Genomic DNA, 27,944 nt, shown 5'->3' with positions numbered 1-27,944 from the left:
TCTGCCTGCCGCTTCCCGGCCAGCTGCTGCCTCCTCGGCCAGCAGCTCTGGGGTGGGGCGAGCTCACAACCCACATCTTCCTGCCTGCGTGCTGCCTTTTCCATTCACAGTCATTCAGCACATCACCTCCAAGGGCCTCGAGAAAGAAATCACACAGCCCGGGTGCCGCCAGTACTCCCCTGCCTGTCAAAGAGACGAGGGAAATAAAAGCTAACAAGACTTGCAAAAGAAAAATCCCCAAACCACCGCGCGGGTTCCCAGCAGCTGTCAAAGTCAACACAGGGATGAGGCTGGGAAACCCGCTGCCGATACACCCAGGCAGCTGTGGAGTCTGACTACACAGACCCAGGCACGTGGGGCTGCGGGCGCTACGCCCGGGTCTCTAAGTACAGAGGGCACGTCCAGACCCGAGAACCAAGACGGTCCACTGCAAGTTACCGAGGCTTCTTGGTCTCCCATTATTATTTGGAAGGCCATCGACGTTCCCCTTGCTTCCTTATTTATGCAATCAGAGGAAATCACAGCACAGAGAGCCGCTTCCAAACCCAAGGCCACGTGGGCCCATTTCAGATGGATAATTAAATATTGAACAAACGCTGAAATGCCTCCACTGGTTGGGGATGGCTAAAAATAACCACCCTGCCACTCCTAGCGCCGGCTCCGAAGCACCCCCATCTCGCCTGCTGGCTCTCAGATCCCCCTCCCAGCACCTTCCCGGGAATGGCGGAGTGGGGCGGGAGCCGACTCCCCAAATACCTACTTCACGGAAAACAAAACTTCAGCTCCCAGCAAGCTCTGAATGTTCCTGACCAGGAAATACTCTCCCTTTCCTGACATTTAACCAAGTGGCCCCCAGAGGAAGGTGCAAGGGAAATATCACAGCGTTGCTTTTCTTTTAAAAATAGTCAAAAGGCTTCATGTCATTTCCAAAGCAAAACACGTATGCAGTCCAGGATGTGGGCATGTTCGTGTCCAGTTACGCAGGAGTTCCACCACCAGGCTCCGGAAGACCCAGCGAAAAAGCCTGCTGCCTCAGTTTCCCTGTCTGTGCTCATCTTAAGAAAAGGAACAAAGGGGACCAAGACCAAAAGAGGATGCAAAGGGTTCCAGACTGTATCTGTCCTTGGCATCTTCAGGCACGTGGCCTTGGCTTCCATGGGCCTCAGTTTCCCTGCTGTCAAAGGGAACGGCTGGCTCCTGGTTCTGGAGCTGGGAGGGACCACAACTATTGGCAGCACAGCAAAACAGGTTCCCTGCCCCCTGCCCCCACCTCGTGCCACCGGGTCTCAGTAAATACAGAATACAGAATGAAACGAGGCGGAGATGGGGCTCCCAGGAGCCAGAACTCAGCACCTGCCCACTGAGATCAAGAGCAAGCACACCCCGGTCCATCCGCACTCTGAGACACACCAACCAAAAGAAGGTGGTCAGCACGGAGCTTCCGAGCAGGCTTTGCAGTCCAGCGACCTCGGCTTTAACCTCACACCTCACCGCTGCCACCCCAAGCTGCTTCCTCACCACGCCAGCAACTAATGATGTAACCATCTCCACCTTCAAGGAGGGCGGAGAGTTACCCTCAGATGAGAGATGGCCAGGCGAGGTCCCTGGCACAGGGCTGGCCCCACTGAGCTTGGTTAAAGAGGATGAGGACCATCCAGCAAGGCAAAGGCCAAGTGGACATTCCAGCAGATTAGCTGGCAACTCCGTCCTCCCTCAGGACCTAAAGCACTCTGGGGAGTGGGCCTCAGGCTGTCTGCCCACTCCAGGGACCTCACCCCAGGGGACACTGAACATTCCACTCAGCGCTAAGGAACTTAGGGGGGAAATAGGACTGAAGCCCTGAGACCTGAGAACAGCACAGGGAAACGGCATGGTAGTAGATTCGAACGACAAGCAGGTATAGGGGCAGAGAGGCTGGCCCTGGGGAAGGAGGAGTCTCTCGTGGGCTATTCCAGGCACGTGGAGGAGCCAACCAGGAGGAATGACTACTTCAGACGGCCAGCTGAGTCCCTTCCCCGGCCTCCCTCCCAAGTTACAGTCAAGACTGTGGGAGGTGATGGCCATGAACGGCCAATGGAGTTTCTGACTGTGCAAAGCCTACAGGAAGAGAGCAGGAGCTTTCCCAAGGCCAAGGTCTGCCCTCGAACTCTGCATGCTCGGGACCTGGAGCTGGGTAGAGTGAGGCTCCACCAGTTCTGAGCTGTGCGACCCTAGGCAAGGCTTTCACTCTCTGGGCTGCCGTTCCCTTAGCTGTAAAATGAGGATGGTTCTGGTATCTACCTCATGGCCTTGTTCTCAGCATGGACGAGGTAAGACACGCAGAGTCAATCTCATCAGTGGAGCTGGGCTGCACTCAGCAAACAGGAGGCACTGTTTTGAACCTTACCACAGCCCATAATAGGACGGAGCTCCCCAAATCCTAAGGTATGTAAAGGTGAGGATGGTCTGGAGAAGCTGGGTCCGAGTCCCAGAGGAGGGATTGTGTCTCAGCAGAAACAGGACCAGAGAGGTGGCAAAGGGTAGAAGGATTTCAGCAGTCTCATCCAAGGTAGAGCCAAAATTATGCCCTGGGCCCCCGGGGGGACATTTGAGAGTTAAGGGTCACAAGATATGACCAGTCCCCAACCCCAGGGCTGTTCTCAGTGCTGCCCAGCTCATGGGATCCAAGCTGTTGCCCCAGAGGCCTCTCAGTAGGTCTCATTGAAGCCAGGGCCCCCTGAGGAGGCCACAGCCCCCAGGACTTGCATACAGGTCCTTCCCTGACCAGCGCTCCCAGTTAGGAACCAGTTGCATCAAACCATGTTCCCCACCCGTCGCCAGCTTAGAGGCCAGCAGCCCTGGGTTCCACACCCAGTTGCATGAAGGTGGCCTTGGACAAGCCATAGCCTCTCTGTGCTTCACTGTGTCATCCATGCCCAGCGACTGGATCACCCAACTGCCATGTTCTGAGCCCTCGGGGGGTGCCGCTCCCTCAGGAGGTCAGCCCAGCCCTTCGGGGTTCCACCGGGGCACCTTGCCTGCATTCTACAAAGTGTATGCAGGGTTCCCGGGACTACCTCCAAGGCCCCACGGCCTCCAGCAGACCCTGACGGAAGACACAGCTCCCCACGCTCTGGGATGTACCCAGAGCCAGTTGGCTCCGGGCTGAGCTAGGAGGAGAGCCCAGATCTCTCCCTAACTGCTGCTCAGCACCCCAGAAAGGGCCCCATGCCCCAGTGCACCCCAAAAGTTGGCTTCCCCAACTAACAGGAGCTTGGAGAGGGCAATCCATCCCCATGTGCCCCCAACACCCAGGCCTGAGGAGCAGTAGGTGTCAAGAGGTGTTTGCTGGCTGAATGAAGGGCCATGACTTTATCCAGGGACAAAGCTTTCCTTAACCCCAGTGCAAGTAGGTAGGGGGACACTGGTTTGTGACACTCTTCTGGGGACAAGATCCCTCACATTCATGGACCATGATCAGCTTTCTAGTGGACCCAGGGTCACAAGGTACAATGTGATATGGCCAGATGACCCTCACCACCCCTGCCTCTTGTTATCATCAAGCTTTATAACCAACCACAGGTCTCACTGTGCCCATTCTTCGGATGAAGACACCAAGGCCCAGAGAAGGGAACAGCCACCATTACTTGCCCCATGCTGGTCAAACCTAGGTGGCTGTAGTACTGTCCCCTGCCAGGGACAAAGTTCTGCTCTCAAGTGAGCAGTGAGCACCCCCCCCCCCAAACTGAGAGAAGGTATGGGGCGGGGGCAGGGAGCGTCCTCAGAAGCGGTGGCCTGGCCATCTGGAGGTCCCCGCTGCCAACCACTGCCCCCTCCACTCTCCTACTTCGGAGCACACACAGCCTGAGTTCCTGGTTGATTTCCTTCTGTGCAAGTGGCAGAGACCAGAAAGGGCCAGACCCAGGTTGAGGAGCTGAGTGCCACCCCTTCCTCTGGGGTCTGCTGCCACCACCATGGGCCTAAACCCCGAGGACCATGGGGAGAAGGCTGCCCCTCAAGGCCAAGGGTGGCTACCACCTGGGCAGGGGTCTGCCCTCAAGATGGGGAGTGGCCCTGGAGCAGGGTCAAGTGCTGGGGCTTAGTGGAAGGCAGGCCAGGGCAGAACTAGACACCTATGCCAGGGTGGGCAGGGGTCCCTCCTCCCATCCTGCCTGCAGCCCTCACCCACCTGTGACTCCCCGTCACCGCAGGCCCTTGAGTAGGGCCGAACTCTGTCCCCTGCTATCTCCCCCTCACCACTGTCCTCCCCATCACAGGATGAGCTCAGCCACACACAAGACAGTGTCCCTTTCTTTGTCTCTGCACACTGTTCCTTCTAGTCAGGGAAAGGACAATCGTTCACAGTCATCTGTGGCCCTAGCCAGGCACAGGTGTCCAGGCACAGGCGTCCAGTTTTCTGCACACAGTCTATCACACGAGGTCACTGAGGCGTGGAGAAGTTTTCTGCAGAGGTGGGATCTGAACCCAGCCCTGACTCATTCACTCCCTCTGCCAAGGGAAATGCGATCCATCCTATAAGACATGCTCCAAATGTCGCCTCCTCTGTGAGGCGCTCTCTGATTTCTCCAGATAGACTTCTGTCAGGACAGTCTCCTCCCACTCCCAGAAAGGCCGTGAGGAGGATGAGACACAAGGCAGCACTCCGAGTGGGCACACTGGGCCTTGGACCTGAGTCTCAGATGACAGCCCGACACAGACATGGTCCCCTGCACCATCTGGTGGAGCCGGAGGAGTTCAGGCACTCCTGTGTCTGCAGTCAAGGATGGAGCATCCCGGATGGGACAGGTCAGAGTGCGTGCAGGAGAGCTCCCGGTGGCCACGACATGACTGGACATGTGTACAATTTCCATTTCTCACAGCACTAAACTGTCTCCTCAAGGAATCCTTCACCTACAGCTACTGCCACTTTACAGCTAAGAAGGCAGAATTGACTTGCCCAAAGTCACAAAGCTTAAACCCAGATCTCTGATCTCCCACACCAAATCTGGGGACTGGGAGTAGCCAGGGGCCATTTCAGGAAAGGTAAAGGGCAGGGGGGAATCACAGGCTTTGAGAGACCCACAGGTACAGAACTCCCAGCACACACCTGTGCACCCACCCAGCCTTGAACTTGAACTCTAGTGTGCACCGGAATTCACTACTTCCTGAAGACAGCCTGTGTGTACATTGTTCCCTAACCAAGGGAAGAGTCTTCCCCATTCTGGAGGGAAGTGAGTACATGTGAACTGTTGTCTGCTTCATCTACTCTCACACTGACAAGAACGCAGAAGTTCAGGGGCAGGGGGCCCAGGCCACAGGACCTGTGGGAATCTAAAGCCCCAGGGCCTGCCAGACTCTGCATGGCTTGCTCAAACCCCTCCGTGGTCAGGCTAGGATTAGGGCTAGCCTCCCCACTCCCCAAGATAACTGATGGCCCCCTCCTCCCTCCGCCTCAGGGACACCCTCAAAGGGCCTGAGCCTTTGCGGGACTCTAGCCTTCCCAGGACCCCTTCCAGGCCTCCGCTTCCCAGGGGGCCTCCCTCCCATCTAGCCAGGGAAGGAAGTCCCGGCCCCCACCCACCCGCAGTCCCCAGGATCACAACATTTCCAGCTAGGATCCTGTTACTGGAAAGAGAAAATGCTGCGCACACCTCCCCCTCCGTCTGGTCCCGCGGCTTGAAAGAGGAACCTTTTGCAAGGACCACTCACGGGGGTCCTGGACAGATGGCCCCACACCCCCACTCCTCCATCCCACCTGTCCCTCCACCAAAGACGTGTGGGAGCTGTTAAGCCCCTGAAAAGGAAAGAAGTTCAGGGCGGAGGGTGGCCAAGTTTAGGGTCGGCAGCGCAGCAAGGTGAGGGAAGCCAAGATCCCCTTCCACTGCTCTCTCGCCAGGCTGCGGAGTAAACTGAGGCACAGCGGGACCGGAGGTCGGGTCTGAGCGGCGGAAGAACGACAACCCTGGATCCCGGTCTCCCTTGTCCTTGCTCACGGCTCGGGGGAGACAGCAGGGCCTCGACTTCCCCAAGAAGCAGGATGAGGGCAAGCTGGGGCGATGCAGGTCGGGCGGACTAGGGACCCCGCAAGGAGCCGCGCGGGCACTGGGTCCCTGCGTCCCAGGCCATCGGGTGGCGAAGTGGCGGTAGGGAGGCCCCGGGGGTCTGGGGTCGGGGTGGCGCCTACCCCTGGCAGGCCGGGTCCGGCTGCGGGAGCGGCTCCTCTGTCGCTGCAGCCGGGGCCGCCTCAGCAGCCGGTAGTAGTAGGAGGACCTCCCGGTGCTCTTCCTGGCGTTGCCGCCCGCGGACATGCTGCCGCCCGCCGGGCACCGGGCCGGGCCTGGGCGCTCACACGGGCCCCATCGGCCGCTCCGGACCGCCCGGCGGGCGTCCCGCGCTCTCTCGCGCTGCACCGCGGCGGCCGCCGAGGCCCAAGCTGCCCCACAAAGTCGCCCAAACTCCTCCCTCGCCTCCCCGTCCCTCCCCCGAGCAGCCGGCCCCGCGGCGGGGGCCAGGGACCGGGAGGCCGGGCTGGCACCGGCCCGGAAAGTCAGTGCGGGAGAAATCCCGGCCTGGAGTCGGCCGGGCGAGGCGGCCCGGAGTGCCCCCGACCCCAGGCGGGACCCCAGGAGGAGTGCACCCCACCCCGCGGGGCGCACGGGGCATCCCAGCCCGCGGGCAGGTGTGGACTGCGCACACCCGCGGGTGCGCCGCCGAAAGTGTGCCAGCCTGGAAGCCAGGTGGGCCCCTGTGCTATGGGAAGGAACACTCTAGATTACGGTCCCAAAGAGGCCGAGGGCCCAGGCCCGTTCCTGCCCCACGGGAAGAAACTGGGCTGAAAAACCTCCCGCAAACACACAGCTCCGGCCCAGCCAAGTGGAAAGCCTTCCCTTTCCGCAGGATCCTTGTCTGATCTTCACATTGTAAGGACAGCTCAGCCTAATACAGACGTTATTTCTATACCATTAAAATGATGGTGTGTATTTCAAGCACACAAAAAGTAGGCACTATCAGGAACAGCTGGCTTTCCAGGGGGCTTTGCCAAAGCTGTACGTTTTTTCCTTTTTGATCTGGACCCTCCCCCAAATAAACCATCACAGATCCCTAGTCCTTCTGCCCACTGGCACGGTCAGTAGTTCAGCAGGCCTGAGGGCAGGGCAGAATGAATTCCATCCTACTGTGGGAACCATAAGCTGAGTTGAAGAAGGGAAGGGCTTTGCCTGAAAAACTTTCTCCAAGTCTCTCACTCCCTAGCTCAAGAACCTTCTATGGCTCCCCAAAGTGTAATGGCAACAAGCCCAAACATCCTTGCTTGATATTTGGAGCTCCAATAATCTGGCCCCAACCAGACCACTCTTCAGCTTCAACTCCACCTGCTTCTCCCTGCTCTTCACTCGACACCTAGCAGGGACCTCCCTCCTGCCTCCATTTCTCCTTGGAGCCAGAGTCTACTTTTTTAGGTCCCGCCTCCTGCAGCCCTCCCTGACCATCTTGGCCATCGGTGACCTCTCTTTCTCCCCTCAGCAACATTTGTCTTTTAAATTATTAAGACAACCACCTATCTGAGCTCCATTCCCTCAAGTACGAAAGGGGAAACTGAGGTCCTGAAGGGAGGTCTGACTTTTATCAGTTGCTCATTAACTGACGGAGGCAAGGGGTCTTAGCCTGGGACTGTCGACGTGTACACTTACTGGTGGCAGGTAAGTGTCTGAGGCTGTCTGGGTGTCTCCCTCCAGAATCCAAGGAAAGGTGGGGCCTGGAGAGGTGGGCGGCCTGGGCGGGAATCCGGGCCGGGTTTTGCTCCTCACTGGGGAAGCCCCCTCCTTAGCTCCTCAGCCAGGAGGGAGGGCCCCCAGGTCAGGAGGAGCTGGGACCACAGCTGGAAGCCAGGCGCCTTCCCAGGACCAGGGGGGAGGGGCGGGAAGGGTAGGGCCCCTTCAAACCCCAGTCTGGGGAGTCCAAAGCCATCAACTACCCTGGCCCCTCTTCCCAGAATAATGGCCAATCCCACAGGAAGATGGAAAACCACAGTGCCCGCGGGGACATCATTAGCCTTCTTTGGGTTAAGCATTGCTCCATCTCATTTCGACAGCAGACATGTACAGGAGCCTCTTTAGAGACCCCTGGGAAGAGCCTGAACCAGCTGCTAGGTGCCACTTGGAGCTGTGGGCCTTCGAGGGCAGCCTCCACTGGCCAAGCCACCAGAACCCAGAAGAGCACCTCCTACGCAGGTAGGGCTCAGAGAGCCACCCAGTCGCACCTTGACACTTCCAGGGACAAATAATCTCCATGGCCAGGTCCACCAGTTTGCATGGTGGGGAGCCCCAGGAAGTCCTGCTCGGAGTCGGGGTTACAATCTTGCTCCCAGTGCCTGGAGTTCCTCTGGCCCATTTCTAGCTCCTTTGAGGGAATGCAAGCACGGAAGCTCACTGCTAACTCTGATCAGTGCTGGGTGATGCTGGGAGGGAGCTTGGCCTGCCCCTCACCCCCAGCTGGCAGTCTTACACGTCTGTGGGTGGAGGGGCGGGGAGGAGCAAGCCCACCTCAGGACCTCCTCTGCAAACAGCTGGGTTCCAAAGGCCTGGCCTAGTCTCTGCTTCGGCATCTCAGGTCCTCTGTGCTGCAGTTTCGCTGCCTACAAGTTGTATCCTTGACCTAGACCCCTGACCTAGCTGCCTGGAGGAGAGTCAGCTAGTGAATTCCTGGCTCTGGGGTGGGAGTGGATATTACCCACCCAAGCCCATCATTTCATCTCCACAGGCCTCAGGTGGGCTGGGTGCTGTGTAGGAAGCAGGCGGGACAGGATCTAAGAGAAAAGGCCTGGGCTCCCTGCCCCTCCTTCTGGCCCAGGACCCTGTGGCAGGCAGGCAGACAAAGACTGCTCCCTGCAAGCCCCAGAAGAGCATCTGGAATCGATCGTGCTTGCAGAGTTAGCCACCCACCCGCTCCCGCCACCCCCACCTCCTACTGCGAACAGGAACCCCGTGGCCTCCTGTGAACAGCTCCCTATCCTGACACAGCCCAGGCGGTGGGAGGGACACCTGAAGATCCCCGGTCCATCACTTCCACTGCTTCCTGTGACTGACAGACAGATCCACAAATAGGCCCCCTCACACACCGGGAAGCCCTCCATGTTTGCCTCAGACAGAACAGGCTTCCCAGGCCCTGGCTGATTCAAGAACCTCGGTCCTAAAAGTCCAGTCCTGTTCTCCCACCTGGCCCACCTCCAGAGGGCTCCTGAGTAGGCCCAGTTCCCCGAGTGCTGCTCTGGGTGGGAGTCAAGGCTGCAGCCTCTAAATCACCCCAGCTTATTAAACAGGCATCTTACTAGGTTTCCTCAACATACTTGGTTTGGTGGGTCTGAATGGGGCCTGGGAATGTGTGCATTCATAAGTCCCAGGCAGGGAACTGGGACTCACTAGCCAGTCACCCAACCCCAACACCTTGAGCTACCTCTGCCACAAAACAGCAGCACCCTCTGCAGGTCCAGGTCTCCCTCCCCAACTAGCTTCCAAAGGCTCTTTCCAACCTCTGGCCTTTCCCCTATTTGTAGAACAGCTGCCACCAGGGCTCTTGAAAGGCCAGGGACAGATGGACACAAAGAATTCCCCTCTGGGCAAAACACCGGACACCAAGTAGAATTACACCATTGGGAAGGAGCTGATAGGTAGCCTTAGAACAGAAAAGCCCAGGTACCCCAGGGGCCAGGCAGCAGCAGGTCAGGAGGTGCACCAGACGCAGGGTGCTGGCCCCCTGCAGCCGTGCCTCTTCCTGAGACATTAGGTTGAAAGTCAGAGAGCCAGGAGGAAAAAAATTCCATGGCCAAAATTACCTCTGGAAAGCCACAAACTGCCCATAAAGCACAGTTTTTCCTTGAGTGTTGGGATAGATCACCCATTTCTTCAGCTGAGCACAAGCCAGAAGGGCCTGGCCTACATGGAGAGATCATCAGCAACCAGGTTACCTGTCTTCAAACCCCAGACTGGCCGTGAATGTAGGGGATCACAGAAATCCGACTTCCCAGTAGCACGGAAGGCTGAGCTCGACCTCCAAGGGCTTGTCTGAGGGCGAAGTTTGGTTTTCATTCTAGTAACAGTAGCTGAACTGCATCTAGCAGGTACCTTGCCCCAGCTCTTGCTCTTCCACACACGTTATCTCATTTAATCTCACCGCAACACTAGTGGGCAGAGGGTTTTTGCTTTTATAAAAAATACTAGAGACACAGAGTAAGTTCCTTAAGGTCACACTAGGAGTCAGGATCTGAACCCAGGGGACTGGAAAAAGCAAAGGTCATTATAAAGTTAAGCAGGACTTAATGCAGAGGTGGGGAGGGGCGACAGTTCAGAACTTCCCTTGTCAAGGGACAGCAGGAGGCTGGGGGGACGGGAGTCTTGACAGGGGAAACAACCCACACCAGGTTCCACACAATGGGTGTCTGGAGGGCTCAGACCTGTCAGGTTTCCTGTCGGGACAAGGGTGGGGGGCGGTAAGCAGGGGAAGTCCCCAGCCAGGCGGCCCTGTAGACATCCGCCTTCCAGCCAGTCTCCACCTCTGTCTTCAGAGCCCTGGGCAGGGGTATGGGTGGGGGTGCCTGGCACTCATGGTTAAGGTCACAGTCTCTGCCCTCAGAGGCGGCCTGTCTGGCAGGCAGTGCTGGCTTCCTGTATCCATCATGCATCCAGGAATAAGGCTGGACCAGCAGGCAGATCTTCACTGGGGAGATGGGGGAGGCCAGAGGCCAGCTCACCCTGTGCGGTGGAGGCACAAAGAAGCCCCATGAGGCCAGTCAGGCATCCACGGCCACCCCCCATCCCTGCCTGCTTCCCAAAAGCCACCAACAAATTTAATGACATCCTTTGCAGAAAATGGCCAAGGCAGGGCCAAAATGACCCTGGGCTTGGATGGCTTTGCCTCTCTCAACGCAGGCGGAACTGGGGATCGGTCAAGCGTGGACATTTGAACACACACAGACAGAGCCTCAGGAAACGTGAGTGCTTTTTCAAACAAGTCACCTCCTCCCGCTGGGGCTGGAGCCCTGGGGAGTGGACAGGCTCTAACTGGGGAGTGGGGGGATCACAGGGACAGCTCTGGGCCTGGTTCCCGCAGCTTTCCTCAGGTTAGTGGAGATGGGGCAGGTCTGCCCAGCCCACCTCCCTGGAGATTCCATCAGGATCTAGAAATCTCTCCCCCACCCCCGAACCCAAACCATCTCCATGACCCCTTCTGTCTTTCAGAAGCCCACAGAAAAGGACCCTTCTCCCTGGTACCTGCCAACAGCCTATCATAATATCCTGAAACTGAATGTCAGAGGTAGAAAGAAGCTTGAGAATAAGCGAGGGGGCTGGGGAAGCTGTGGCCCAAAGGGAAGGACAGCGCTTGCCTGCAGGAAGGACCTGCCTAACCCTTGGCAATTCCCCGGTCACAAAGGGCGGATTGCCCTCTGACCCCACACCAAACCGCTGGGGGTGGTCAACACCGCTCCTTTAAGATGAGGGGGCGGGGTCAAGGGAGCGCCTGACCTGCCCAAGGTCACGGATAGGGGAGGGGATAGGCCGGGCTCTACCTGGGGACCCACATCCAGCTGCCCAGGCTGCCTGCCTGGGTCTCTGCTCCCAGCTTGCCCTGTGCACTCTGCTCACAGGCCCCTGAGCTTCCCCTTCAAGCTGGCTGCCCCCAAGCTGAGGTCCAATCCTGTGGTTCTGGGGAGGCTGGGATCCGCTCACCGCCTGTCCTGGCCCTTCCTTGCCCACCCCCAGCAGCCGTTGTTTCTGCCCAGATGGCCAGGCCTGGAGCCACTCTCCCTGCACTTCCTCTCCGTGCCCTGACCCAGAAACGCTGCCAAGCTCCAGGTGGGCCCTGGCCCCAGCCAGGCTCCGGGCCCAGCCCTTCTCCCTGACCCAGCCTGGGGCTGAGGCTCAAGGTCTCTGGGCTTCTGCCCCTCCCACTCACCCAGTGACGGGGCCCAGACTGCTCCACCCCCACTGGGTGGCCAGAGGGGGTGGCATATGGTCCCTGCGTGAGGCCGGGAGCCCACTCCCTTCACAGGCAGGCCTGCCTGGTCATCCGCAAACCATTTCATGGCTGGCACTGCCTCCGCTCCAGGACCCAGGGCCTTGCTAGGTCTCTGCAGAGCTCACAGAGAACAGCCGAACTGGCCCAGTAGCAGGCTCCTAGGAAGTCCTGGCGTAGGCAGGGAGCTGAAAGGGCAAGGGATTTGGAGCGAGGAGCTAGCGCTTTTTAGCCGTGTGATCCCTGATCGGTGGGCCTCACATCTCTGCCTCCATGCCCTCCAGTGGAGAATGGATCTGAGGATCCTCACGCAGTCTGAGCTCGTGGAGATCGCAGTGGATCAGAACCTTGGGGATACACTGGGCAGCACTTCCCTGCTCTGGGCTACTTCCTTTGTCATTCATTTGTGGGCTTTCTTCTTTTTCTTTTTTTTTTTTTTTTGCGGTACTGGGGATTGAACCCAGGGCCTTGTGCTTGCAAGGCAAGCACTCTACCGACTGAGCTACCTCCCCAGCCCTCTTTTGTGGGTTCTTTAAGAGGACAGCCCAGAGCTGGTCAGATCCATTCTTGGCCCAGAGCAGACTTAAGACTGACTGAGAAAGAAGGTGGCAGCATTGGAAAAAAGGACTCCAGTCCCTCTGGTCTGGAGTCAGCACTGAGAGAACTGGGAGAAGGGAGGAGTCCTGGAAGACTGCCTGGAGGAGGAGGCACTGGCCTTGGGCAGGAAGGCTGAGTAGGATTGACTGGGTAGAGAGCAGAGGGCAAAGGCCCAGAGGTGGGAGCAGGCAAAGTTTTTACTAGGGACATTATGTACAGCTGTGAGACACCATGGGGTGAGGACTTGGGGACAGGTTGCATGAGGGGTGAGCTCGGGGAACACACCCCAACTGGGGTTGAGGCCCAGGCGGCCCCTCCAGAAGGGCAAAGGAGAATTGATGAGAACAGAACCCTGACAGGAGATCTGGGTTTGAGGCTTAGATCTGTCACCATGTGGCTGTGCAGCCTCAAATAAGTAACAGCCCCTCTCTGATCCTCAGTCTGCAATTATAAAAAGAGTGGCTAGCTCCTAAGATAGGCCTGCAGATGTGGGACTGGCCCGGATGCCCGTGAACTGCACTTGGAGCAGTCCAAAACAGATTCCAGGGCCCCAGCCCCAGCATTCCTGAATCCAAATCTTGGGGATAAGGCCCAAGGAATCTATACTCTTAAAAGAGTTTGCTGGCAGCTTTCTTGAGGAGCCACTGGCTAAGAAAGTTCTAGACTCCGTGGTTCACGTCAGGTGCTTTGCCTTTGCCTTTGCTGTCCCTTCTACCTCATTCACGCTATCTCCAGGCCTTTGGATGGTCACCTCCTTCCCTTGGTTCAGGCCTCAAATGTGATACCTTGAGACCTTCCCTGGCCACCTAATTTGAGGCCCTAGTCCCCCCCACATCTTCCCAATGTCCCATTGCCCTGTTTGATTTTCTTCAGCTTACCACAGCCTCCTGAAACTATCTGTATAACCTCCCCGCAGACCTCCATGCGGCAGGGGCCTCGTTAGCCTACTCACGGCCACTTCCCCAGAGCTTAGACCAGCACTTGGCATTTGTTCCATGAGGGAAGAGAATGGAGGGAGCTGGGCTCAAGGTCCCCATTCTCTTTTGAGGCCTGGCAGCTGGGGGACCAGGGGCAAGAGCCTGCCTCTCTGGACCTGGGCTTTTCTCCATGTGACACAGGCTGGAGGGTTTATCATGGCAGCTTGGGGCAGTCAGGAGGCCGGGGTGCAGTTCCTGGATCTGTGCAGGAGCTGGCAGAGGGTTGGCACTCAGGACAGATGAACAGATGAATAAATGCCTCTGCGTTGCAGTCTGCCTTTGGACAATCTCCTCCCAGTTTCGCGGCCCCGGCCTCCCCTCCTGTAAAATGGGCTTGGCCTGGTTGGTCTCTCAGGGGCCTTGAGCACTAAACTCAAAGTCTCTATGCTCAGTTCAGAAGACAAGTGGGAGCCACAGAAGGTGTCAGAGGAGGGATATGCATTGCCAGAGCCGTGGTTCTCTTCTGGGGATCCCATGCGACCCACAGTGGCATCCTAAGGCCAGGTAGCTTTGCCACCTTTAACCCCTCAGGTCCCCTTCAGAGTAAGAACAGTGAGACTCTGCCCAACCCTGGGAATGGCATTTCGTCTGGAAATTCTACCACAGGGAGGAGGAAGGGCTGGGGCCTACAATTTCTGTGCCTGCTCAAACAGGAAGTAGCTGGAAGTTTGGGGCCAAGGAAAACAAGTTCAAGGTCATCCTGGAAATCAGTACCCGCAATGGCTAGGAACTTGCCCATTCCCCAGATGAAGCTGTCCTAGTGATTAATGGTGAACACACACAGATGGGAGCTCAAGGGGGAATGGTCCCTGACCACAGGCAATGGCCTAAGAGGAAGCAAATCTGCCCAACCGTTTCCGGCATACCTTTGATGATGGGGAACTCATTACCAAACCAGTCTCTTGCCCTTGGAAAGTCTGGAAGTGAAGCTGTGTTCCCACTATTAGAAACCCAAAGAAGCCACCAGGTGCATCGGTGCACACACATAATCCCAGCTGCACAGGAGGCAGAGCAGGAGGATGGAAAGTTCAAGGCCAGCCTGGGTAACTTTGCAAGATCTTGTCTCAAAAAAAAAAAAAAAAAAGAAAGAAAGAAAGAAAAGAAAAGGAGGAGGAGAAGAAGAAGGGAAGGAAGAATGGAAGGAAAAATAAACAAATTGCAGAAGGCCTTGAGAGGTCTAGGTCTGAACCAGCCTCTCAATCAGAAGCTCAGGACTTGTCCAGGGTCACACATGCACCCTAGGGTCCTGCCTCAGTTCCCACAGCAGCTGAATCTGTTGTAGGCATAGTGAGAAGATGCCAGTAGGGGGCTGGGCTAGGGTTGGGGCTCCACCCACTCCTGACTATAATTCTGGGTCAGGGCGTGGAGGCTGACCTCTGGCTAACCCTAATTTGAAATGCCAGAAGACATGGGCAAGGACTCTAATTTGTCCGGGTGCCACTGACAGCACTGGGGAGGCAGGCTGGGCTACAGAGGCCTCTACACAGCCCCTGAGGTAGATGACCCTCTCCTGGTCCCTGTCACCTGTTCCCGAGGAGCTGGAAGGTGCTTCGGGTGCTTGCTGGGCCTGCTTTCTCTGACCTCGAGTGTGCCCTCTCTCCACTCACCACCCTTACACGGGCTTCCCTGCACACACAGACTCACTTCCCACTCAGCCCCACTTCCCCTCCTCAAAGCTGGGTGCTTGCCAGGCCCAGCCGGGCCCAGGCCCACACAGCCAGTGCTGCCCCTGCCCAGCTGTAGCACCCTGGGACAAAGTCCTTGCCCCAAGTGCCACAAGGAGAGGGACAGGCTGGGGAGCCCCTGCTCAGAACTTCCATGTCTCCAGGACTGTACCCAGGGAGGGCCCCTGGATGACATTGCTTAGGGTCCCAATCTGCTGAGTGACTTGGCAAGCCTTCCCTACCCTCTCTAGGCCCCTGTTCCCTGGTGCAATTCTCAGACTTGAAGACACTTCAGAGGTCTTCATGCAGATGCTCAGGCCCACCTTAGAGGGTCAGGTTCAGCCAATCTGGGGGAGAGTCCAGGAATCTGCATTTGAATACAACAGGAAGTGGGCCCACAGGTATCACTGGCTTACACCCCAGTCCTTTTTATCTTTTATTTTGAGACAGGGTCTCACCCCACCAGCTTCAAACATGGGATCCCCCTGCCTCCACCTCCTGTTATTACAGGAGCGTGCCCAGTGCAGTTCCACCTGTGTGCTCTGAAGTTCTCCAGGGAATCCCCAGCAGAAGCAAACCCTCCATTTTCAGACTCAAGCCCATTCACTTTCTCAGCACTCACGAAACACAGGCAGGCAGGGGTCCTGAACCTCATGGGCCAGAAGGGCAAACGGAGGCCCAGGACGCAGCTTGGACGCTCCCTGACCTACGTGAAGGCTCCAGCTTCTGCCTCTCTCCCCGGATTCCCGAATGTGGTCTGCAGCCTGGAGCCCAATGGGTCAGCTCAGGCCAGGCAGCAGCCCTGATTGGCACCCTCTGTCCCAGTCTTTGTGCCCTTGACTTCATGAGGTCCAAGCTGATAAAAAGATCCCCTTACGTCTCTGATAGGCACGGTGTCCCCTTACAGGACTTTGAGGGACATGGTCCCATTTGAGGCAACACTGCCAGGCTGGCCCTGTGCTCTGGCCACCCTTGGGAGTGGACGCTGCTGTCACGAGTTTTAGACATACCCACTGGGAGAAAACAAGGCCCAGAGAGGGGAGAGCCTTGCCCACACTACAAACACAGTCCAGTGCTCACTGCCTGCCAGGCAGCATGAATGCAGCAAGTCTTTATATCAACCTGAAAAGCAGACACTAGCACCGTCCCCACTTACAGACACAAGTGTTGCGGAGTGGCGGACACTCAGCCCTGCAGCCGCCTCCATGGTAACCCCAGACCACCACAAAGGGTCTCCCTCTCTGTTTCCAAGTAACTAACCTGCCAACGACCCTTCTCCAAAGGCCAAGAAGATGGAGCCATTTGTAAAAAGGTGTCCCATAGCAACAAGACTGAGGGCCCTGGCTTCTGGTCCTAGCCCAGGAGCCTGGCCAACAGATGTCCCCCAGTGGCCCCCACGCCTATCTCCACTGCCTACCCCTACCCTTGCTCACACCCCCGGGTCTCTCCCCATGCCTTCGCTCCCGCCATTACCCCTCTGACACAAAGGGCACAGCACCAGCTTCCTAGGCCCTGAATCTCGTGACCTCCAACTTCAAGCTTGTGCCTCTCCACTTCTCTTCATCTTTACTGACATAACCCAGGGCCAGGGCATCATATCTCTGAGAGGCTTGGGAACTCCCACACCCCCTAATAGCCCCACATTTTCTCCTGTCTCCAGAGTCTATTCTCCATTAAACAGTCAGTGTGGACATTTGAGGAACAGCCCTGGGTCCCAGCCTCCCTGGCTTCCTGACTCACCTCTCCCAAGGCAACTCCCACTCACTCTTCCTTTCCAGAAAAGCCACCTCCTTCCTTCCCAAACTCACTGCCCCCCCATGCCTCCCTGCATCCTCTTCTCCAAGCTCCCTGCTCCTTTCCTATCTCACTGTGCAGTGGTAGGTTTTTTTCTTTTGTGGTGCTGGGGATGGAACCAAGCACACAAGCACTCTACAACTGAGCTGCGTCCCCAGCGGTCAACATGTTTTGACAACTCATTTCATATTGGTCTCTCCTGGCACACTGTGTGCTGAGGGTCAGTTCCTGCCGGCCTGGCTCAGGTTGGCACCTCCAGGGTCCAGCCCAGCACCGTCACATGACAGCTGCCAATCATGACAGGGGGGCACCACGGGCAGTGTTCAGGAAGGCACTGTCCCCATGCACACACTTTGGAACTTATGGGGGCTCCAGGCTTCATGAAGCTCCTGAGCTCTCAGGAAAACTGGACCAGAGGCCCTCCAGCCCCAGCCCAGTCACTGCTCAGGACTGCGCATCCCTCCTCGCAGGTTTCAGTGCTTCTCGTTCAGTGATTTATAGCCCATCAGACGGACTCCCCCATTATCTTTCACATGCGGCACACCGCCTTTCTGCCATTTAATAATGCATTTGGCTCACTGGGCCTCTCCCTGGAGAAATCTAGGTTTGGCTGCAATTCGGGAGCAGGCCCACAAGCCCCCATGGGATTCAAGGGCTCATCTCAGACTCAAACCTTGATCACCAGGTCGGGGCCTCGCACTCAGGGCTAACTGGGCATGGGCCCAACTGCTCTTGTCTCCCTCCCTCCAGCAGAGAACTTAGCATCCCAGTGACCAGAGTATCCTGGTGAATTTTAGGGCAAGGGTGGAGACTCTGGCACTCCCAATTAGTAAGGTTACCTCCAAGCCCTGTATACCCCGGGGGGCTTGCTAGGCTCAGACACAGTCAGCAGAGGCATGAGGGTATCTTCTGTGCATCCACAACACAGCTTCAGAGGCCCAAAGACTGTTATGCCCGTTTTACAGATACCGAAATGAATCCTCAGAGAGAAGCAAGGTTCTGCCCCTAGGCTTGTACTGGAAGCAAATGTCTATTCCCTAGGGGAGCTCTTACTAGAGAGAGAGGGACAGGAAGGGTCTGAGGCTATAGGGAGCTCATGACGCCATGCTGGGCTACCCACACAAGAAACAGAGGATGCAGGAGGCAGTGCGAAGTCAGGGCACGAGGGCCTGACAGCCTGGGGGTTGCAGCTGCACCTCTGGGGGTCCTCAGCTGTGTGATGCGGTCCTTCCTGCCCCTATCCTGACTGGCCCCTGTGTGGACCATGCACACCTTCCGCCCAGGGCTGTCATGCGACTTGGATGAGAGACGACATGGGAAGCTGCCTTGTAAACCGTCCAGTCCCAGCCACGTCAATTTTGCATGTTAGAACAGTAGAATCGAGCATCATCCTGCCAAGACCTGCAGGGAGCCCTGGCTGCCCGGGGCGGATGTGGGACTGCATGCTCAGAACTGTGCCAGGATCTGGGAAGAAGATGAGGCCTCTCCTCAGGCCACAAACTGCTTACCTCACTCTGGTACCAGCCCCCTCGCCAGCCCAGGCTTGGGAGAAGGCACACAGCCCTCCTGGTCCCAGAACCCGAGAGCACAGGTCCCAGAGTGACCTGGCTGCAGGGCTGGGTGTAGGAACAGTCCAGGTAGCTGGGGCCAAGCCTTCCCCCAACTAGGTCTGCTCTCCTCCCCCTCCTGCTCCCGAAAGTTTCTGCTTCCACTTTATAGTTTCCGTGGCAACCACCTCTCTTCCTCTGATTGTTTTCTTCTTCTCAGTCACTTTGCCATCTTATGCTGAGGGGAGATTGAAAGCGGGTGGAGCAGAAGGTCTGCCAGGAGAAAGAGGACAGTGAGGGACACGGCTGGGAGCAGGGTGATCTTTGGGGTACAGCCAAGGGTTTGCCTCCCAAAGGACCTCTGGACCAGGGACCGTCCTTTAATGTGCCCCTCCAGGGCAGCACGCCTGCCTGGCCCTTCAGGGGATGCTTGTGGCTGGGCATGCCGGGCATGGCAATCTGGCTGGACCTAAACCCATTTCGCACTATCTTGTCTTCACCCACGGGACAGCCCGTGTCCCTGAGCCCCGCCTTTTCTGTCCAAGGCCTGGTCCCACAGCCTGCCCCAGCCCCCTCCTCCGGGAACCTACCACCACCGCCCCACCTGAGTGCTCTCCTTCTGTGTGTCTGCTCCTCCTGGTCCTGACCCTTCTCTCAGGTGGGCCTCTGGGCTGTAGGCAAAGCCAATGCCTTCCTCTTCACTTCCAAGGGCCCAGGGCCCTGCACAGGGCCTACACACAGGAGGTCTGCAGGGGGCAGCACCCGAGCCCACGGCCAGGGAGACCAAGGCTCTGGTCCAGTTCTACCTGCCACCAGCTAGCCTGGAGCACTTCACAAATTTGCTCTAGAACTCAATGTTCCTGGTGGCAAAACAAAGACAGGACTTACTTCCTTGCAGGCTATTGAAGACCGAAGCGAGTCTGTGGGTCTGAAAGAGCCTGGAAAATTCTGAAGTGCTGTATTGAGTCTGGGGTTATTTTTAGGCCCTGAATTGTGCCATCCAATGAATGGCCCAAGTGCCTCCTTGACACTCAGCTCTCACGGCTCTCTTTCTCCACCTGCTGACCTCCTGAGGCACTGGCTGCTGGTGTCCAGTCAGCTCCCCAGGGAGGCCTGCCTCTCCAGCCAGCCTGCCACACCACGGCCGCCCTCTGCCAACTTCCCCCGCCCATGTGCATGCACGTGCACACACACACATACACACGGACACTGTCCCACAGCTCTGCCAGTGCCTGGGGCTGGGGCTCAGGTGGGCACAGAGCAGCCCAGCTCATGAGGTCGAGCAACAGCATCTTCCCAGGCCAGCCAGGGCTGGGCAGGACCACAGGGCTGTCCTCTGCTTTCCTTGTTGCCACCACCCACTTCCCCTGACCACCAGTAGCCCTTCCCTTGAGCAAAGGCTCCCCCTCCCTCCCTTCTCTTTGGTGCTGTGAACCTCACCCCCACTGCCCACCAGGCCTTAGACCTGCTCGTCACAACCTTCCAAACTGCTCACTGAGGCTGTACCTGCCCAGACTTGTGCTAGGACGGGGCAGGTTTCCATGCACAAGGGGACGCAGGGGTCACAGTGGCTCAGGGTGGGGCTCCTGTGTGTACTCCAGGGCCATCTCACCTTCTTCCAAAGACCTGTAGAATCAGACAGCTTAGCAGGCCCAGAGAAAGAAGAGTAAGCTCTGAGATGCCAGAACCAAGAAAGTCAACGCAGGGCCAGCTGTGGCCAGGCAGGGCTCTGACTCTACACTCCCTCTTCTGTCCCTACTCTCCTCCTTTCTCAAGAGCCTAGGAGTCCCACAGCTGTCACAGGGACATCAGGCCTTTCAGCACCCACCCTGAGGTGCATGAGGGATACTTCCCAGGAGTTTGCATTTGAAAACCTCTGCATTCCCTGTATCCAGAGAGTTGTCAGTCGGTGGAGACACACGGGCTCCCACAGGGACACAAAGAGCCCAAGGCAAAGAAGGCATAAGAGACTGACAGGGTGGGTTGATATCAGGGAAGGCTTTCCAGGGAAGGCAACACCTGAGCCAGGCCTTTGAAGAGGATCCTGACGGACAAGGGGTGCAGCGCATGAAGTAAACCCACTGAGATTTAGCAGCAGCTGGGCCCACAGGAGAGACCTAACTTGACCTCCCTCTTCCAAATGCCGCATGGCTAGACCACGGTGAGGGGTTTGGGCTCAGAGGACACTGGCCTGGTATCCCACTAGCTGGGCCTCTTAGGCCAGGGCAGCATGAAACCTCCCAAAATGTTCCAGAATGAGGCGCTTCCCAGACTATCTCCTGAAGCCAGATCTGCCCTGGTCACTGATCGCAGGGCAGTAGCCCAAGAGTGCCATAGGGATACAGGGTGGTGGAGCTTCCCAGGTCTTGAATACCTGCAGAAAAGAGTCTCCTTGAGTTCCCTGAACAGCCCATTCCAGGATTTCACACTACCCCACAGTCAGCCAGGAAGTTCTTCTCCCTATCTAACCTACATCTCTCTTGCTGAAATGTACACCCACCTCGCTTTGGAGACACAAGAATAACAAAGCACAGAAGCTGAAGCGCCTCATCAGGCACTGGGTTTGCAGCAGAGGTGGGAGCTGGGGTGGCTGGGGGCAGTCAATGGGCAAAGACACAACCCCCAGCTCTGACAAGAGAGGACAAGGCCTCTTTGTGTGCATGATTAATTTATAGGCCTGGGGAGGGCCACGGGAATGTCCTCTCGCTGGGCCTCGGAGGCTTCCCTGACCCAATTTAGAAGCTGTGTTTATTGTGTTGCTCGTGTCAAACCTTCCCGATGAGGTCTCTATTCCCAGCGTGCTCATGAATTTTCCGGGGGTTTAATCGAGCACAATCTGAGAGCAATTTATTAAGAAGATTAAGCCCCCAAAATATGCTTCTGCATGCTCTACAAAACAGGGCAAATTTATTCTGCGCCATCAGTACGCCCCGCTGCCCAGAGTAGCACAATCACTCAGTGGAGTTAAAGCTTGAACCCCTCGACCTGGGCGGCAGGAAGCCAGGTGGAGTGTCCAGTTGCGAGGAAGAGGCTGGCCCACGGCGAAGGTGCGTGTGGAATTCCAGGGCCCCAGGGTCCCAGCCTGGTGTGTACGGGGCTGGGAGGTGAGCCTGCTCCTGCAGAGTTTGGGCGTCAAGACTGGCTTTGCTCACGGCCACCTTGCTCAGGACACGCCTGCTCAGCAAGGCTCCCTGGTCGACTCCAGCAAGAAGGGTTTAGATGCTTCCAGGTCTGAGGTTTGGAAGCCAAAGCAAACTCTTGATGTCACTCTCTGAACCCTCTCTCATGCTCTGCACCCGCCAGAGCCAGGCGACTCCTGGCCGGAAAGAACTGGTTTGGGTACAGCAAGAGGTGATGGAAGGAGGCAGAATTTGGTTGTTTCTGGGGGCGGGGCTCAACTTGAGGGGTCAAAAGAAGGCTTGCAGGCAAAGCTGGGCAGAGGAGGTGAGGACCAGGAAAGAGGTGTCCTAGGGGGAGACAGAACCTGGACACCTGGTCTGTTATCAGATGCCAGCTGCAGAGGCCGGGGCCCTGGTGCCAGTCTGAAACCTCAGGCTTTTCCCCCATTTCCCTGCACCCGCCTCCTGTCCGCCGGGTCGCTGGGACCATCTGTTTATTACTGGTCATGAGCAAGTCATCGCAGTGGCGGGCCTGTGCTGACTCCCTGCCAGGCCTGTGCTGAGCTTGAAACTCCTGTCTTATTGCACACCCAGCCCTGCAGGAAAGGCACCTTTATCACCACTGAGTCTCAGAGAAGGAAATAAACCTTAGGAGCATCATTGATGTGCCCACAGCCATGCAGCTAATTACGGCAGAGCCAAGATTCAGACCGAGCATCCGAGGACTGAGCCTCCCACGCCTCCACCTCATTCACAGCTAGGATGACTCCTCACAGGTCCTCACGAGGATACTCAGTATGGGCTTTGGTCAACTCGCCACCTCCCCATCAGACAACTGCCCAATCTGGTCACTGGCCACCTGACCTCCAGTCCTAATCTCTCCTGTCATCCCTCCATACAACAACCAGGTATGTCCTTGATCCCAAACCTGACCTCCCAAAAGCCATGCCATGGTCCCTGGGCCACCAGCACAGGCCCAACGCCTCCTGCCTCGCATCCTCCACTGGGCTCTACCGTCCAATGAATCGGCCTCCTCCTGTCCCACTGCCCCCTTGCATCCCAGTCTCGGGCCTCCACTCCTGAGCTCAGCCTGGTCCCTTCCCCTGGCCTGTCCTCCTCCGTGTCTCCCACCTTGGAGTTCTCAGGGCCCAAACCCAGTACCAGCTCCTCCATGAAACGAAGCCTTCCCAGGACAACCACTCAGGCAGCTGTCGTGGAGGGGGACTTCTCCTTCCTCTGAATCCCCCGTGGTGCAGGGTCTCACTGTCCCCTGACACAGCTGTTTATGTACAGGTCTCGCGCCCCTCGCCCCCTGGAGCTCCTGGAGGACAGGTCCCTCCCTGCTTCTTCAGTGAGGACACCTGACAACGGGACATCACCCCGTCAGTGTGCATGGCCAGAGCAGCCTGCAAGTGCCCCTCCCTGGCCTCAGCAGGACTCCTTTACCTTTTCTGGTGTCCATGGACCCTTTGGGCCTCTGCTGCGAACTAAGAACTCCTTTCCAGAAGAAAATAAAACCAAACTGCTTAATTGCATAAAATACCAAGGATTACCATGGAAAACAATTACACTGAATACAGTCATCAAAATATTTTTTAAATGCCATGACAGTATATGTGCTTGTTTTTTAATGCCTTAAGTACCAAGCTCTAGGTCTGTTATTTTGAAGTATTTTATTTCAATATGTACACTATCCTTTAACAAGAGAGCGTCTGAGATTTCTATAATTTCAACAAAATCAAAACAGTCAAAGCTATTGCAGGTTATCACCTGCATTTGCAATTAAAGGAATTACAATTTGTAATTTAATTAGAGGTTAGTGAAAATAAAGGTGGGATACATATTTTCTTTTTTCCTGTTCCAGTCCAAGCACTCCAGATTCCACCTGGAGACTCTGTAGGTCCTGGGAGCCCCGGTTAAAAACCCCAGGCTGACTAGGCACCAGGGTGCTCGCCTGTGATCCCAGCCACTCAGGAGGCAGAGGCAGGAGGATGCACGTTTGAGGTCAGCCTTTCCAAGACTTTGTCACAAAATAAAAATTAAGAGCCCCTGGCTGACTGGCAGGGGCTTAAGGGTAAAGGGCAGGATTTTTCCTGGAACCCAGATTCTGGCTGTGCTGGCTGCCATGCCCTGACCTTCTGGAAGCCTCCATCCCCACCCTCCTGCCTCGGTCACAGCACAGAAGAATGAGGTCTGTGCCTACAGTCTGGTTGTTGCAACTGATCCCAAAGCCCCCCTGGTGGTTCCAGCTTAACAGAGGCCCCAGAGAATGATCCCGTGGAGCTACTTGCCCCAGACAGCCCCTGCCACCTCCCAGGGAACTTGTTTCATGTCCTGAAAGAGCAGGGCTGACAGAAGATAAATGGTGGAGGAAGGCTGGAGTGGGCTGTGACCGCCGCCCAGTGCCTGCCTGGCCCCCCTCTCAGGAGGGAGGAAAGCACCTCTAATTACCCAGGAAGGAAGGGCACCAAGAGGATGCGCCTGCTCGCTGCACGGGGAGGGCCTCTCCGGCCACGTTGTGACCCAAGCGCCAAGCCCTCCACCTGGCTGTCAACCCGCCCCCCCCTGCTGTTGGCGGCCAGGCTGTCCTCCTCCCTGGTACCCAGGGCCACTTCCAACCCAGTCCTGCCCCAAAGCCTCGTCACCTGTCCACGTTCCTGGCAGGGTTGCTCTTTGCCAACAGTCCCCAGGTAGACCCCTGGGGGGACCTGAGAGGGCACAAGACTGCATGCATCACCTTGCCCCTTTGCCAGCAGCAGCCGATGCCCACTGCTGAGTCCTGCAGACTCTACTCAGGAAGTCTCTCTGGCCTCACTCAGACCCCAGGGCCACCTCCAGCCATCTTCTCAGGCTCAGGTGACCAGGTCATCTTCACAGTATCCCACACCGACTATCTGACATACAAATCTGTCCCGGCCACGGTTGCCATGAAACTCAGGCAACCCTCCCAGCAGTCCTATAGAGGGAGGAGCTATTATCCTCACTTCTTACAGACATTGTAAGTGAGCTCAGACAGGTTCGGTGGGTGGCCCAAGAGGTCACAGTTGGTAACGGATAGAGTCAGGGTTTGAGCCCAGTTGGTCTAGCTCCAAATCTCCCCATCAGAAGCTTCCGGCCCCCCAGGCTCCTTGCACCACAGGCAGCCACAGAGTTTCTCTAAAGGAGTTTGCAGGCCCCTCTGCACCCGCTCCTTCTCCCCCATCCTTCCCCGGGCTCCCGCACAGCCACTGCCTCTTCATCTCCAAGCCCCACTGGCCCCAGCTTCCCCTCCTCCAGGAACCTGGCCTGACTCCTCCGCCTCTGCACCGCACGCCTCCCAGGGCTCCCAGTCCTTAGTGGAGCAGTCGGGATGGTCCAGTCTCCTCCGCCTCACCTCCCGCGGCCACCACACCCTCGCCCAGCACCCTTCGGGCTCTTTTCAGCCTGGAGGAAGATGGTGGCTGGCAGCCAAATGGGTGATCCCATAGCTTGATGCAGGGACGGGTTCTGGGAACCATCCGAACTGGCTAACCAGAGCCACTGAGGGGGCTGGGAATCGTGTCACAGCAACTCCTTGAGCTAGAAGGAGCCCCAAGCCACATCCCAACCCAGCCGGAGGCACAAAGTCAGCAGATCCTTGCACTCATGGGGGCGGGAGAAGGCCCCTGGGGCTCAAGTGCAAGGCCAGGCACGCCTGGTGCTCCAGGCTCCTTGCAGCAGCAGCATTGCTAGCAATGGGAAATGTGCTTATTCCTCTAGACAGACGGACACTGGCACTTGGGCCCAACGAGGCCCAGAAAGGATTTTCCCTGAAACACCAGAAGGGCCTCAAAAAACCTGTGGAGGGACAGCTGGATCAACCTCAGCCTGCAGATGGCTCTATGCAGCAGTCAGAAATAGCAAGGAAATAAACTAGGAAAAGATCTCCCAACTGCCTGAGTGAGTCAAAGAAGCAAGCTGCAGAATGACAAATGATTTTTTTTAAATTAAACAGAAACACACACATTCTACAGATCTGTGTGTGTGATTCAAGTGCAAGACAATACCATGAAAAGCATCCTCCAAAGCCTCCCCCTCAGGGCCACCCAAAGGCTACTGCACTCCCAGATCACCCTGGGCTTGAGACCCCAGAAGACCACGATCCACCAACCCTGACAGCATCAGTAGGAGTGTGAACGACCTCAGCCTTGTGGAGGCCAAGGAGGCAATGTGTACCGAAAGTTAAAATCCATAAAACGTCCACTTTAAACTCACAAGGCCCCCTCTCTGTGCTGACCCCCCGGGGGGTTCACGCCACCCTGCGTGCGGCAGTAGGGGTAAACACTGTAAGCGACATCCATTCTGCGAGTGGAGGCCCAGCTGAATGCATCGGGGACCCTCCTGAAGAGGGAGCCCTGGAGAGACCCGGACACAGTTCACCGTGAGGTGGAAATAGATGTGGTGGTTCAGGACGTGTGGGACAATCTCCTGCACAGGTAGGTCCGTGAACCGGAGATAGAAGACTTGGCTTTCCGTTCGTAATGGTTGATTTTTTTTTTTTTTTTTTTTTGGCAGTACTAAGGATCAAACCCAGAGCCTTGTGCACGCTAGGCAAGTGCTCTATCATCAAGCTACATTCCCAGCCCCAGACTAGAATGTTTGATTTCATATCAAATAAATAAATGATGGACTATACTACTTTATATGTATATATATATATTATAAAACAGCGTGTGGTGCGGATGCCGATGGCGGGAGGCAGCGCTTGCGTGCGTGGGGCGGGAGATATATAGGAACTCTCTGTACTTTCTGCTCAATTTTCCTGGGAACCCAAAATTGCTCTAAAAAGTAAAGTCTATTAAAAAAGAAAACAGATGGAAAGTCTTTAGAAATTAAAAGCAGAAGAAAATCCTGTCCCCCAAAGTCAGTGCTCCTCCAGGCTGAATCTTCCAGGGCTGTCGCCTTCCTGGGCAAGTCTAAGCTCCAGCCCGGCTTCCCTTGCACAGGAACAGGAAGCGGAGCCCTTTCCTAAAGCTCCGACCGGGCTCTGCTGATGTCCCCTCTCTGAAACTTTCTCCGCACCATGTTGTCTGCCTGGAATGCCTCGTTTTGACATTTTCATTTTGACTGGTTCAAATGTCCTCCCTGAAAGTCGTTTGTTTCAGAAGCCCTTGTCCCCGAAATGCAGGTTCTCTGTGGACAGTCTGTGTCCTAAGTAGCTCTTTGTAGCCTCCAGGGCTGGCCAGGGCCTGGCACAGGGCAAGGGCTCATTAAGCATGACAGGGCCAATGGATGCCCTCGGGATCACATTAACATTTCTAAAAGCCCCAAAGCACGGCCGGCTAGACAGCTCTCTGGGGCCACTCATCTGGCCTTGCATTACAATTCCACCTGCTCTTGTTAGCAGCATTAGCTCCTGGGAGGTGGCTCCCAAGGCCCACACCCTGATGTGTGCCCCAGCCCTGCCCCTCACACCACTCAGGAACCGCAAAAGCCAATGCCAAAGTGAGGCAGGAAGGGCAGGAAATGAGAAACAGGCCAGGCCAGGCTGAAATCTTGGAGCGTGGACACCCTGGCCCACTCCAGCCAGTGCACTCCGTGGATGGCCAGGAGGCCAGCCAGACGATCCACTCGTAAGGGAAGCTGTCAGATTCCAACCTCAAAGGCTCCTGGGTGTCGATGTGGCCAACTAATTCACACTGAAGAAAAACCAAACAGGGCTGGGGGTGTAGCTCAGTGGCAGAGCGCTTGCCTAGCATGTGGGAGGCCCTGGGTTCCATCCCCAGCACCAGAGAGAGAAAGGGGCAGAGGAAAACACACACACCATATGGGTCACATCTAATAGGGCTGCAGGCCAGAGACAGCCCAGGCCCCCCGCTTCTGGTGGCCTCTGGGAACCACAGCTCAGAATTAGGCTTAGAATTCAGAGCAGATAGAATTATTTTTAAAGTCCCCCCCAAAGTCTTCGTTGATCCTGCTATCCCATTGGCCCAATTGGAGACCACACCCCAAGAACTACCCACCACAGAACCCAAACCTCACAACAAAAGGGACTCAAAGACCAGCCATTCTGGGGACAGATGTGTGGACTCTTCGGCTACCAGCCATGTCTCTCAGGCAAATGATTTCACCTCTCCCAGTCTTGGCTTCCTCCTCTGTAAAGTGGGGGAAATGATAACACTACCTGCCCCCGGGGATATTGTGTGAATGCTTGGTAGTCTTGAAGGAGAGCCCCCGGGACAGGAAGGGGGCCACATCCTTATCTTGACAAATTGCCACAGCTAGGCTTAGCAGGGCTGGGGA

At 56.6% G+C, this 27,944-nt stretch overlaps 1 protein-coding gene across 8 annotated transcripts in view; it reads right to left on the bottom strand.

Moving 5' to 3' along the window:
• Window positions 1–27,944, bottom strand: part of DAB2IP (DAB2 interacting protein) — a gene marked incomplete at its 5' end in the record, with an annotated part of 238,162 nt that overhangs the window by 168,304 nt on the left and 41,914 nt on the right. For 2 of the 8 annotated variants that reach the window (XM_079113736.1, XM_079113735.1), the window contains one exon: window positions 6,164–6,421. The exons of 3 other annotated variants lie outside the window; for them this stretch is intronic. In XM_079113736.1, coding sequence (XP_078969862.1) covers window positions 6,164–6,287 — 124 coding nt within the window. Of the gene's footprint in view, window positions 1–6,163; window positions 6,425–27,944 lie in introns of those variants that run through there. 3 more of the 8 variants (XM_079113737.1, XM_079113733.1, XM_079113727.1) reach the window with 3 other exon arrangements.

The sequence above is a fragment of the Sciurus vulgaris genome, assembly GCF_902686455.1.
Source record: "Sciurus vulgaris genome assembly, chromosome: 15".
Taxonomy (NCBI): domain Eukaryota; kingdom Metazoa; phylum Chordata; class Mammalia; order Rodentia; family Sciuridae; genus Sciurus; species Sciurus vulgaris.
This window is presented reverse-complemented; position numbering and strand designations above follow the sequence as displayed.